The sequence below is a fragment of the Astyanax mexicanus genome, chromosome 21 (genome assembly GCF_023375975.1).
Source record: "Astyanax mexicanus isolate ESR-SI-001 chromosome 21, AstMex3_surface, whole genome shotgun sequence".
Lineage (NCBI taxonomy): Eukaryota > Metazoa > Chordata > Actinopteri > Characiformes > Acestrorhamphidae > Astyanax > Astyanax mexicanus.
This window is the reverse complement of record NC_064428.1, coordinates 35,087,584-35,101,646: the sequence shown is the minus strand read 5'-3', so window position 1 is coordinate 35,101,646 and position 14,063 is coordinate 35,087,584. Positions and strand designations below refer to the sequence as shown.

At 40.7% G+C, this 14,063-nt stretch overlaps 1 protein-coding gene across 1 annotated transcript in view; it reads left to right on the top strand.

Annotated features, from left to right (window-relative positions):
- Nucleotides 1-14,063, top strand: part of pkd1a (polycystic kidney disease 1a) — a 143,151-nt gene that overhangs the window by 60,232 nt on the left and 68,856 nt on the right. Inside the window, 4 exon segments of the mRNA XM_049469223.1 lie at nucleotides 2,661-2,944; nucleotides 6,789-7,553; nucleotides 9,218-9,349; nucleotides 11,431-11,606. Coding sequence (XP_049325180.1) covers nucleotides 2,661-2,944; nucleotides 6,789-7,553; nucleotides 9,218-9,349; nucleotides 11,431-11,606 — 1,357 coding nt within the window.

Here is a 14,063-nt window from a genome sequence, read left to right as displayed (position 1 = left end):
CCACAAGAGGATGAAAAAGTGCTTCAGTCTCTGCCCTAGAGAAAGACTATAGACTTGTTTGCAGTGGTGTTGTCATCAACAATTGGTTGGTTGGTTGGTTGAATGGTTAGTTAATTGGTTAATTGATTAATTTGCTAGTTTGTCAATTATTTAATTGGTTGGTTAGTTAATTTGTTGGTTGGATGGTTGGTTAATTGGTTGGCTGGTTAGCTAATTTGTTAATTGGTTGACTGGTTTGTTAGTGAATTAGTTAATTGGATGGTTAGTTAAGTTAATTAGTAAATTTGTTTATTGGTTGGTTGGTAATTGGGTTTGTTGGTTAATTGGTTGGTGGTTAGTTAATTGGTTAATTTATTGGTTAGTTAATTTGTTACTTTGTTGGTTGGTAAGTTGGTTTGTTGGTTGGTTGGTTAATTAGTGAATTGGTTTGTTGGTTGGTTGAATGGTTATTTAATTGGTTAATTTATACATTGGTTGGTTAGTTAATCAGTGAATTGGTTTGTTGCTTAGTTAGTTGGTTCGTTAATTAATTGGTTGGTTGGTTGCTTAGTTTGTTGGTTTGTTAATCAATTGGTTGGTTGGTTGGTTGGTTGGTTGGTTGATTATTTAATTAATTGGTTGTTGGTTGGTTGGATCGTTAATTAATTGGTTGGTTGGTTGGTTGGTTAGTTGGTTTGTTAATTAATTAATTGGTTGGTTGGTTGGTTGGTTGATTCTTTAATTAATTGGTTGTTGGTTAGTTGGTTTGTTAATTAATTTGTTGGTTGGTTGGTTGGTTGATTCTTTAATTAATTGGTTGGTTGGTTGGATCGTTAATTAATTGGTTGGTTGGTTAGTTGGTTTGTTAATTAATTGGTTGGTTGGTTGATTATTTAATTAATTGGTTGGTTGGTTGGTTGATTGGTTTGTTAATTAATTGGTTGGTTGGTTGGTTGGTTGATTCTTTAATTAATTGGTTGTTGGTTGGTTGGTTCGTTAATTAATTGGTTGGTTGTTTGGTTGGTTGGTTGGTTGGTTGGTTGATTCTTTAATTAATTGGTTGTTGGTTAGTTGGTTCGTTAATTAATTTGTTGGTTGGTTGGTTGGCTCCTAAAAGCTTCTTAGTATTTTAGTTTGTTTAACACTTTTAAGTTACTACATGATTCCTTATGTGTTCCTTCATAATCTGATAGATCACTTCCCTATTCATTTACTATGTAAGGGAAATATAATATTTGAATGGGAAGGTGTGTCAAAACTTTTGACCTGTCCTGTATGATATTTTTGTGGTGCAGTCAGTCACAGCTTGACGGAGTGATTTGGGATAAAGGATTATAAAAGTGGGAACATTCGATTCTTTATAAAACTGCTGTTTTTTAGTCAGGCAGTCAGAACTCAGAATGACCAGCCAAGGTCACTCCCAGCCTCCCTCCTGATTACCCAGAATCCTCTGCTACTTCTTATCGCTCAATACTACACGACTCAGGATACGCACTCAGAGTGCATGCTCTCCATTTCCATCCATTATCTGTGGAGAAAGAGCCACAGCAGACCCGACTAAACCAGAACAGAGAGACAATAGAGAGGAGGAGTGGAGCGAGGGAGCGCTGGAGGGAGGTGTGAGCAGAAAAGGAGGATAAAGAGAATTAGTGTGTGAAGAAAAATACAATACAAACCTGTGCCCTTCATAATAAGAGTGAATAAAATATAAATATATATTACCACAGTATTTTGTTTTGCAATAATTTATTAATTTTCAAAAACAGATAGAAAAAACAGACAGATAGATGGATAGATACAGATAGACAGATAGATGAACAGACGGATATATAGACAGGCAGAAGGATAGACGGATAGATAGACAGACAGAGAGATGGATAGTTAAATGAACAGATACAGATAGACATTTGGATTGATAGACAGATGGCTAGACGGATTAATATACAGACAGACAGACATATGGATAAATAGACAGAAGGATAGACAGAGAGATAGCTAGACAGATGGATAGATAGACGGATAGATAATAGACAGATGGAAAGATAGATGCATAAGTAGATAGACAGACAGACAGGTAAATAGACAGAAGGATAGATGGATAGATAGATAAACATACAGACATACAGACAGATAGATAAATAGACAGATGGATGGACAAATTAATAGACACAGACGGATAGACGGATAGGTAGACAGGCAGAGAGAGACAGACATAGACAGAAGGATAGATGGATAGATGGATAGATAGATAGATAGATAGATAGATAGATAGATAGATAGATAGATAGATAGATAGATAGATAGACAAATTAATAAGACAGACAGACAGATAGACGGATAGGTAGACAGGCAGAGAGAGACAGATAAATAGATAAATAGACAAACAGACAGACAGATAGACACACAGACAGATAGAAACACAGACAGATAGATAGATAGATAGATAGATAGATAGATAGATAGATAGATAGATAGATAGATAGATAGATAGATAGATAGATAGATAGATAGATAGATAGATAGCAGTAGGTGCAACTTAAAGTAGCTGGATTTAGCTGAAAGATGCGTTCCTTAGAATGAGTGTCCACAAACATTTATACATATATTGAAAATATATATGGAGTATTATGGGATGTCCCAGCTTTATCCTCTAATGCACATTGATTCCTCCTCTCCTGCAGGTTGTGGCGATCTCTGCGCCCCCATCGCCGTGTGCCGGACCCCCGACGTGCAGCATCTGAATACCAGCTCCGCCCCCACATATGAAGCCCCGCCCTGCCCCGCCCTCCAACAGTGGTGCCCCTACTCCTCCTCCTGCCTGCCCCTCAGATACCCATGCTCCCCCGACTCCTGCCCCAACTGCCCCGGGGTGGAGGCCCTGCCCCTCGCCGCTCTGCGCCCGCACTACCGCCTGGTGGGGGAGGTCCTGTTCACGCTGCCCCCCGGACCCCCCGCACACGTACTGGTGAGCTTCAGAAATGTCACTCGTACAAGGTCACTTTGGGATTTCTAGTGCTATGTTAATGCTAAGCTAATGTTGGTGAGCTGAGGACAGGGTCATAGGTGTTTCAGAACTTTAAGAATTGGCTGCTGCTGGCTAGCAACCACCGCCTGGGACACCACAGCAGCCACCTAGCAACAGCCTACCAATTACCTGGGATCTTAGGAACCACTTAACCTGTGCTTCGAAAAAATGAAGCATTATTACAACAAAGAAATACCAAATCGACTAAACATACATTTCCTTTCTTTTAACACATCTCATTAAAGGTAAAGAATGCCGCACAGAACTGTGGGATATGTGGGCGGAGTCTCCCGCATTGAACAAAGTTAGGTAAAGCTAAGAAAACAAAACTGTAATTAACTGTAAAGTTAAACAAGTGCTGGATGTTAATCTACACAGATTTCTGTCCTGAAAACTCTAGCATTAGCATTAGCAGCTAACCGCTAGTGCTAGTAAGTGCGCTAAACTGAGGAACTCTGAGTGTTCTGGTAAGCCCGGATGATAATAGCTTATTTTAACATCGTAAGCGAACAGGCGACAATCCAATATACTCACTTGTGAATTGGGAAAGAGCTAGTGGCTAATGCTAATGCTGCTCCAGCAGTGCTAGCCAGGGTTAGCAGCAGGCTACAGTCTGATAATACTCACCTCTGAATGGAGGAAGAGCTAGTGCTTAGCGCAGTTAGTCGCTAATGCTAATGCTGCTCCAGCCTTAGTGCTGGAGAAACTTCACTGAAACTCTACTGTACCTCAGCAGAGTGGCTTTACTGCTCCTTAATACCTGACTGGTAGAATTCATACATAAGGAGCACCTGATTATAAGGAGCACTGACGATTTTTGGTAAAGATAGCGAAATAAATACGGTAAGTTTACGAAGTTCTTAAAGCTTCCACTGTAATCCATGAAGATGCTGAGCTGTTCTGTATCCTCTTATGATGATACCGTGTGTTTCAGCGTAAACAGGAGGCTTTACTAAGAGCTTTAAGGATTTAGCCTTTCAGAAGTTGCAATTCATTTTCAGCCTGGTGATAATTGCCACCTCCAGCCCCTCCCTGGTCTCAGCAGTGCTATGCTAAGGCGCTAAATAATCCATTTGGGAGGCAGAGTAATTATACGCAGTGTGTAAAACGCTGCTGCTGTTGACTTTAAGGCAGAAATGAGGCAGTTAGAGCGGAGATGTGAAGTGAAATGTAAACTTTTTTTTTTTAGCTTGACGGGAAATGCTTGTAATGAGTGGAAGAAAAGCTTTTGTTAGCTTGTTGTTAGCTAGCTGGATCACTAATTGTGTCTAAACAGATGTTGCTGGTGCTCTACAGGCATTATTATAGACCTTTTAACAGGATAAGATAGAGTTATAATCCAAAACTTTGCTAATGCTAATTTAGATATGCTAATGCTATTTTAGATGCACTCACTTTCTGAAACACCTTAGAAACCACCAGACAACACAATAGCAGCCACCTAAAAAAATATATATAAATTTCTTATATTAAGTTTCTAAGTTGCTCTGCTGAAAAGCGTAGAAGCGACTAAAATAGCATAGAAAAAAATAGAGTAGAAGCACCATTAAAATAGCAATCTGCCAAAGTCAGAGCTCATCTGGCTCTTAATGGGAATGGAAACTGACACATTCATTGGTTAGTTTCACATTACACACAAAATTAACCACACCCATTATTAATTAAGAGAATTAGTACATGCCTTTTGCACTTGTTTTGTCCAATATTTTAGAATAATGAGAAATGAGTGAACGCACGAGAAAGTCGTAAAAGAAATGCTGCTGTTAGCTTGTTGTTAGCTAGCTGAATGGCTAACTGTGGCTATACAGATGTTGCTGGTGCTCTACAGGCATTATTATAGACCTTTTAACAGAATAAGGTAGAGTTATAATCCAAAACTTTGCTAATGCTAATTTCTGCGTTCACTTTCTGAGTTTACTTTGGGATTTCTAGTGCTATGTTATGCTCTTGTACATATAGGTCGCACCTCACATCTTACAGGACTTATAGAACTTATAGGATCTGCTGCTGTCTATAGCAGCCACCTAGCAACACCCTAGAAACCACCAGACAACACAATAGCAGCCACCTAAAAAAAGCAATAGTATAGTATTCGTATCAATTCTAAGATTCTAAGTTCCTCTGCTGGGAAGCGTAGAAGCGATGCACCATTAAAATAGTAATCTGCCAAAGTCAGAGCTCATCTGGCTCTTAATGGGAATGGAAACTGACACATTCATTGGTTAATTTCACGTTACACACAAAATTAACCACACCCATTATTAATTAAGAGAACTAGTACATGCCTTTTGCACTTGTTTTGTCCAATATTTTAGAATAACGAGAAATGAGTGAAAGCATGAGAAAGTCGTAAAAGAAATGCTGTTGTTAGCTTGTTGTTAGCTAGCTGGATGGCTAACTGTGGCTATACAGATGTTACTGATGCTATTACTTGCTACTATAGTTATTATTATAGACCAGGTACCAGAAAAAGGTAGAGTTATAATCCAAAACCATGCTAATGCTAATTTCTGCTGAGTTTACTATGGGATTTCTGTGCTTTGCTATGCTCTTGTACATATAGGCCGCACTCCACAACTTACAGGACTTTAGGCATCTGCTGCTGCCTATAGAAGCCACCTGACAACGCCATAGCAGCCACCTAAAATAAAAAAAACAATAGTCTAGTATTCATGTAAATTCTAAGTTTCTAAGTTCCTCTGCTAAAAAGCGAAAGAGTAGAAGCGATGCACCATTAAAATAGCAATCTGCCAAAGTCAGAGCTCACCTGGCTCTTAATGGGAATGGAAACTGACACACTGATTGGTTAATTTCAAGTTACACCCAAAATTAACCACACTCATTATTAATTAATTGCACTTTTCAAGCTGCACAAGGTGTACTTTTCCCGCTGTTATGATAGCAAAGGCACACTGACACTCCCTAAATCAAGATGCACGGTGCACAGTTGACTGATCGCCTATCGATTACTTAAATAAGGCACTTGGAGTTAAGTTGCATTTACAGTGGCTTGCAAAAGTATTCATACCCCTTGAAAGAAACTTTTCCATATTTTGCCACATAACAAACACAAACATAAATATATTTAATTGGAATTTAATATGAAAGACCAACGCAAAATGGTATACAGTTGTGAAGTAAAAAGAAAACTATGCATAATTCAAAGCATCAACTTTTACAAATAAAAAAAATGAAAAAATTGGCGTGTTGTTTGGACTTCCTGATGCTGTTCAGTCACCAAAAAATTCTCTTAACCATCCTCTGAGGCCGTCACGGGCTGCTGTAGTTGTGCTAAGACTTCACAACTGTGTACCACTTTGTGTTGGTCTTTCACAATAAATTCACATTAAAATTCAATGAAATATATGTATGTTTGTGGTTGTAATGTGACAAAACAGGGAAAAGTTCAATGGGTATGAATACTTTTGCAAGCCAGTGTAAATGACCATGGACATAAGTGGATATTAATTAGAGGAAGTTTAGTTTGAGCGTATATGTGAGGCAATATAATATTAAGCATTAAATCATTATACTGTTATGTTTTCTGGGCTTTTTGTATAGAATAGTATATTTTAGCACATGCAATATACTGTAACTTTTAGGATGTAGAGATGTAGGATTGCAGTGGAGGATGCTGGGTTATTTTTAGACCTGCTCTTAATAATATAGACTCCCTTGAGCTTCATTAGCTGCTTTTCGTGTCTCCAAACTTTGCTAATTATTTCCACTTTTCCACTCGTTTCCTGTCGTCGCTAAACTGACCTTTGTGTCTTTTTTTTCTCAGGTCCAGAAGGAGCTGGAAGACCTGCTGGTTTCCCCGGGAGATTTCATCGGCCTCCAGCACGACGCCGGACCCTCCGGTCTGCTCGGCTACTCCTCCGACCCTTCGTCACCATGGAAACAGAGCTTCCTGGTCCAGAACCGCTCCGATTGGCTGGACGCTAACGAGACCCTGGAGACAGGTGGCGACGGAGAGTGGGTCGTGGAGGCGGTGTGTCCAATCAGGGTGCTGTACGTCCAGCAGAACCAAACCAAACTCCGCGGCCAGTTTCTCAAATCCGGTCTGAACCAGCCGGGCGACTACAGCCTGGAAGTGACATCACTCGACCCCGACTTCCCGGTGTCCACTTCCTGTCCGGTCCACGTCATCCCCCCACTCGGCCTCACCGTCGTCCACCCGGCCAGCAAGAACGGCGTAGTCTACTTCCTACCCAACCAGACGTCCGTCCTGGTCCAGGTACGCTCTGAACAAAGCGCTGTGATTGGCTGGCAGGGCACCAACGACACCGTACCCTTCCAACCCTCGTGTCCACCAGCGCTGGTCCCCAAAGTGCTGGAATGCAGAACCCCAGACCCGAACAGCGACGTCCTCTTCGCCTGGCTGGATCTGCAGCTGGGCTCCGAGCCGCAGATGACCCGGGTGGAGCTTCACGCCTGGAGCGAGGTGACCGAGGCCAGGCTGGACGTCATGGCGAAGGTGGAGGAGCCGCTGCAAGGCCTTAACGTCCAGCCCCACCCCAGCCAGAGGGTGCTGATGGAGTCTGTTGTGGTAAGACGATCAAAACCAGGGTGTGTTTTTACCTCTTTAGCTCTTTAACTTCTCTGCTGAAGTTCTGTAGGTCCAAATACAAATGGAAAAACACTCGTCATTAGGGCTGCAACTAATGATTATTTCAGTAGTCGACTAATCTGATGATTATTTTTTCGATCAGTCAATTAGTCAACGATTATTTCAGCCATGTCCTCCATCTCTTAAAACAGTAGAAACAGCTGAACGTGAGATTTAAAGGCATTTTAATGTCTAGATTTTGAAAGTGGAAAGTGCTGAAAAGCTGTTGAGTTTGGGCACTTTTAGAGACACAGAATAACATGCGTTTCTGTTCCCAGCACTTTGTGTAATCCGTTACTCTTACAAATTAACGATTAGTCGACAATGAAATTTATAGTCGACTAATCGAAATAATCGGCACTGTCGATTATATCGACTAATCGATGCAGCCCTACTCGTCATGAGTGAATTTAGTTCCTTTAAAAGCTTCTATTCATGTTTCTGCACATGAATTGGAATCTGTGCTGTAGTTTAGAATACCCTATGCCAGAAGAACTATAATGAAAAATAATAAATAAAAAGCTTCTCTGGTGAGCTTTTGTTTATATTCCTCTCCTGTCTCTCTCTCTGTCGCTCGGTGTGACTTTAGTTTCCACCCATTCTCATTTTTTCGCCCGTTCTTTTTTTAGAAAGAAAAAACTGAAAAGTGGGGTGTTTATACTTTGTGGTCTGATACTCCTTCCATTCCAAAATGATCGCTTTATCATCAGTGTATTTATCATCATCAGTCATTTAGGTCAGCACTGGATCATTCACAGATCCTCACTGAACTTCTGGAGTGAGTTTGCTGCACTAAAAGTAAAGGGGCTGAAATAATATTGCACGCCCCACTTAAAAGTTTAAAAAAATCCAATAAATTTCATTGCACTTCATGATTGCGTCCCACTTGTTGATTCTTCACAAAAAAATTACAATTTCATATCTTTATATTTGAAGCCTGAAATGTGGCAAAACGTTTAAAAGTTCAAGGGGGCTGAATACTTTTGCAAGGCACTGTAGATATACAGTATGCCAGTATGTGGCTAAGTGTAGGGTATACATAGGCCTAAATTGGCTTTTAAAGAAACTTTATATTAATTTGTGAAAAGTGGAATCCGTATATGTTTGGAGCTGCTGTAGTGTGTGTGTGTGTGTGTCGGGGTGTGTGTGTGTGTGTGTGTGTGTGTGTTTGATTGTGGTTTCTTCTGTAAGTAAAAGTGAGTTTGACTGTAGATCAGCACTCTGACTCAGAGGTGCTTGACCAGATAATTACTGCTCCTCTTCTCAAAGTTCACCTTCATTAATGTTCTCCGAGGTGTCGCTCGCTGTCGTCTCTCGGTGTCACGCACTTTTCTCTTCTTTTTTTTTTTTTTTCTCTTTTTTTGGTGACGTTCTTGCACCTGCTCTTCCAGCGCCGGTGTTCTTCATGTGCAGAGCTGCTCATTAGCTTCACCTCTCTTGACATTCGCCTGTGAGCCGCTGCGTACGCTGCCCTCGTTCCTCAGCGCCGCCGGTGATTAGCGCCGCGCGGGTTTGATCAGACACTAATCACTCGCTTTTCTCTGGTTCAGGACTGGTGTTTTAAATCTGGTTTTGTTCTTATTTTAATTCTCTTTCTCTTTTAGAGCTACGCTGCGTCTGTAGAAGGAGGGACTGATCCCTCGTTCAGATGGACGGTGGACGATAAACCGTACTTCACCTACTACAACACCGTGCTCAACATCATCTACCAGAACGCTGCCGTCTACAAACTCACTGTAAGATTCTGCTTATAGTCAGTGGTGGAAAAACTGCAATGCTTGCCTTAACTTGTGTAAACTGTTTTATTTTTATTAATTATTCCTTTTTTTCCCCATTTTCCCCCAATTTTAGCTATAGGCCAATTGTCTCACACACTCAGCTGTTGGTCAGCTGTATATCCCCCATCCCCCATCACTAGTGATTCATAAACACACCAGGAGGATAAAGACCAGCACATGCCTCCTCCGATACATGTGAAATCAGACTCCCCCTGATGACCCATATAGCCCTAAAATAATATCACCATATTTCATATTTCAGTATTTTGTGATAACAGTATTCCAGAATGTTGGTGATATTATTGCGTATGATATGATATAGCACTCCCATAATAATGAAGGTACTAAGAAATTGGAGGTACTGAATTATAAATAGATACTGAGTAGTTACTACTTACTAGTAGCTACTAATTAGTAGTTACTCAGTTACTCAATTACTTTGTATTGAATATGTATTGAATTTGTAGGTTAATGAGTAATAGTCTGAATTAGTACTCACTAATAGTTACTGATTATTAGTAGTTACTCAATAAATCCTTTGAATAATTATAGATACTAAATAACAGGATGTACTAAATAATTAATAATTCTTTTGTATTGAATAATTATGCGTACTGAGTTATGGCAGTACTGAACAATTAGTAGATACTGAACAGATATCATTTACTAATAGTTACTCATTATTGGTAGTTACTCAATAAATACTTTATATTGAGTAATTTGTAGGTACTAAGTAACAGGGTACTGAATAATTAGCAAATACCAAATAGCAAATATCACTTACTAATTATTACACACTCAGCTGCTACTCAGTTGTATATCCCCATCACTAGTTTTTATGATACACTTTGCACACCTGCTCTGATCATGACACTGCTATCTATATTTCAGTCTGTCTATCAGTCAGTCTTTCAGTCTGTCTATCAGTCTATCTTTCAGTCTATCTTTCAGTCTGTCTATTAGTCTGTCTATCAGTCTATCTATCAGTCTGTCTGTCTGTCAGCCTGTCTATCGGTCTGTCTATCGGTCTGTCTATCGGTCTGTCTATCGGTCTATTGGTTAATCTAACGGCCTATCTATCAGTCTGGCTATCAGTCTGGCTATCAGTCTATATTTCAGTCTATATTTCAGTCTATCTATCAGTCTGTCTGTCATTCTATCTATCAATCTGTCTATTAGTCTATCTATCAGTCTATCTGTCTGTCTATCAGGCTATCTATTGGTTTTTCTATCCATTGGTCGGTCCATCAGTTTATCTATCAGTCTGTCTATCAGTCTATCTATCAGTCTATCTGTCTGTCTATCAGGATATCTATTGGTTTTTCTATCCATCAGTCTGTCTATCAGTCTGACTATCAGTCTGTCTATCAGTCTATCTGTCTATCTATCAGGCTATCTATTGGTTTTTCTATCCATCAGTCTGTCTATCGGTCTGTCTATCAGTCTGTCTATCAGTCTGTCTATCAGTCTGGCTATCAGTCTGGCTATCAGTCTGGCTATCAGTCTATCTGTCTATCTATCAGGCTATCTATTGTTTTTTCTATCCATCAGTCTGGCTATCAGTCTGGCTATCAGTCTGGCTATCAGTCTGGCTATCAGTCTATATTTCAGTCTATCTATCAGTCTGTCTGTCATTCTATCTATCAATCTGTCTATTAGTCTATCTATCAGTCTATCTGTCTGTCTATCAGGCTATCTATTGGTTTTTCTATCCATTGGTCGGTCCATCAGTTTATCTATCAGTCTGTCTATCTGTCTATCTATCAGGCTATCTATTGGTTTTTCTATCCATCAGTCTGTCTATCAGTCTGTCTTTCAGTCTGTCTATCGGTCTGTCTATCGGTTTGTCTATCGGTCTGTCTATCGGTCTGTCTATCGGTCTGTCTATCAGTCTGTCTATTAGTCTATCTGTCTGTCTATCAGGTTATCTATTGGTTTATGTATCTATTGGTCTGTCCATCAGTCTATCTATCAGTGTATCTATCAGTCTGTCTGTCTGTCTATCAGTCTGACTGATGTCGTCTGTCTGTTTTTCTCAGGTATCTGCGTCTAATAACGTGAGCAGCCTGACGCAGGATTTTAACGTGACAGTGGAGAAGATGAACCCGATGAGTGAGATAATCATCCGCGGGGTTCCCAGCATCGTCACTCAGGGGCGTCCCCAAACCCTGTCCGCCATCCTGGAGGTGGACGTTTCAGTGGAAGCCACGTTTAGGTCAGTTCTCTAACTGTACGGACATCATCCTGTGTGAAGCGTTAGCCTTTTAAAACCCATATTACACACAGGTCACATAATAGATTCTCAATACGGTAATATGTAATATAGGTAATATAAGGGTGTGGGCAGTGTGACTGTAAAATAATATCAATATTTCAGGGTGTTTTTGCAATGCTGATTTTCTTTGCAATATAAAAAAGCAATGAAAATGTTTTTTTACTGCTACAAAATCAATGTTGGACGTTCTGAAAAAGTTACATTATATATATATACTGAGTAATGGGAGGTACTACATAATTAGTGGATACTGAATAGTAACTATTTACTAATTACTAATAGTTTCTCAATAATTTCTTTGTACTGAAAAATTGTGGGTGCTGAATAATTAGTAAATAGGGAGTAGTCATCACTTACTAATTGTTAGTACCGTATTTTTCGGACTATAAGGCGCACTTAAAAACTTTTAATTTTCACAAAAATTGACAGTGCGTCTTATAATATGGTGCGCCTTTTGTATGGATTTTACTCGTCAGGTTGTAAGGAGCAGTAAACACACACTCCGTGCAGCGTTATAGAGAGTTTCAGTGCTATACAGAGTCCAGAGCCGTGCAGCTCCGAGGCTGGAGCAGCAATAGCATTAGCTAGATGCTAACCGCTAAGCTAGCTAGCTTATTCACTGAGATCAGTATTATCTAAATTTTACTCGTCAGGTTGTAAGGAGCAGTAAACACACACTCCGTGCAGCGTTATACAGAGTTTCAGTGCTATACAGAGTCCAGAGCCGTGCAGCTCCGAGGCTGGAGCAGCAATAGCATTAGCTAGCTTATTCACTGTTCAGAGATCAGTATTATCTAAATTTTACCCGTCAGGTGTAAGGAGCAGTAAACACACACTCCGTTCAGAGCCGTGCCGCTCCGAGGCTGGAGCAGCAATAGCTAGATGCTAACCGCTTAGCTAGCTAGCTTTTTCACTGTTCAGAGATCAGTATTTTCTAAATTTAGCACTTTTAATACTGCTGGAGCAGTATTATTAGAGTTAGATGCTAATCGCTAAGCGTTCACCGTTCAGAGGTGAGTTATCGGCCTGTAAGTCTGTGCTGCTTTGCCTGGCTAGCATTAGCTAGATGCTAAGCGCTAACTCTCTCAGAGGTGAGTTTTATCAGCCTGTAATCTGCTTGTTTACCGTGTTAAAACAAGCTACGGGGGACGAATCGCTAGCTAATATCTCACTGTCTTACCAGAACACGCAGGATTACTCAGTGTAACGCTGTCGTTTAAGTTTGGGTTAACTTTACTAGTTTAGGTGACTAGCTAGCGTGCTAGCGGATAGCTATGCTAACGCTGGTGCAGCAAGCCTTAGTGGACATCTGGAAATCTAAGCTTACTGTAAATAAACTGAAGCACGTTACTCACCCAAATAAACAGTTTTCAGGAGAGGAATCTGTGTAGATTAATATCCAGCACTCGTTTGACTTTGAAAGAGCTAGATTTGTATACTGAGACGCTCCACCGGCAAGCGACCACCCCCGGTGGGGGAAGGGAAACATGGCGCCACCCCTGTTCACTTTGATATAGGCACCCTTTCTAGTGTCACTTAACGCGCCTTATAATGCGATGCGCCCTATGTATGGAAAAATAGCAGAAAATAGGCGTTCTTTGATAGTGCGTCTTATAATACGGTGCGCCTTATAGTCCGAAAAATACGGTAGTTGCTCAATAATTATTTTGTACTGAGTAATGGGACGTACTGAATAATTAGTAAGTATTGAATAGTTATTACATACTTATTATTAGTAGTTACTGAGTAATTCCTTTATTGCTGAATTGAATAATGGTTGGTAGGTGTTAAAGATGCGCTCAGGCTGGTAGAGATGAGCACGGTCACTGTCCGGTTCTGCAGAAGGTTCTGTGATTTGCATAATGGTCTCGGTGCTGTCGGGTCTGTCTGTCGCCGGTTCTGATTGGAGCTGAATATGGAGGCCTGCAGTTATTTCAGGGGTCTGGAGTTAGTGAGGACTCCTGGGCCGCGTCCAGAACGGACCCTCGCGCCCTCATTAGTGCACTACTGTCTGTGGAGGGACTGTTACTGTAATTAGCAGCAGTAACACTCACACACACACACTCACACACACACACACACACACACACACACACACACACACACACTCCAGTCCTGCCCTGTAATAGCGCTGCAGCACACGGTCGCTCTGGATTTACGGCCTGTGGTTTCTGAAGATTGCTGACATGAATTTTCCCCACGCTGCTCCTGCCACCGAGCTCAGGTCCACGTCCAAACTTTCCATTTCTCCTCATCCCTCTCTCTCTCTCTCTCTCTCTCTATTTCAGTCTGTCGTTCTCAGATGTTTCCAGACACTGTTTGTCACTGTTGTGTTGTTCCTGCTTTCATCTCAGTGTGTTTCTCACCTCTCTCTCTGTCTCTCTCTATTCTCTCTTT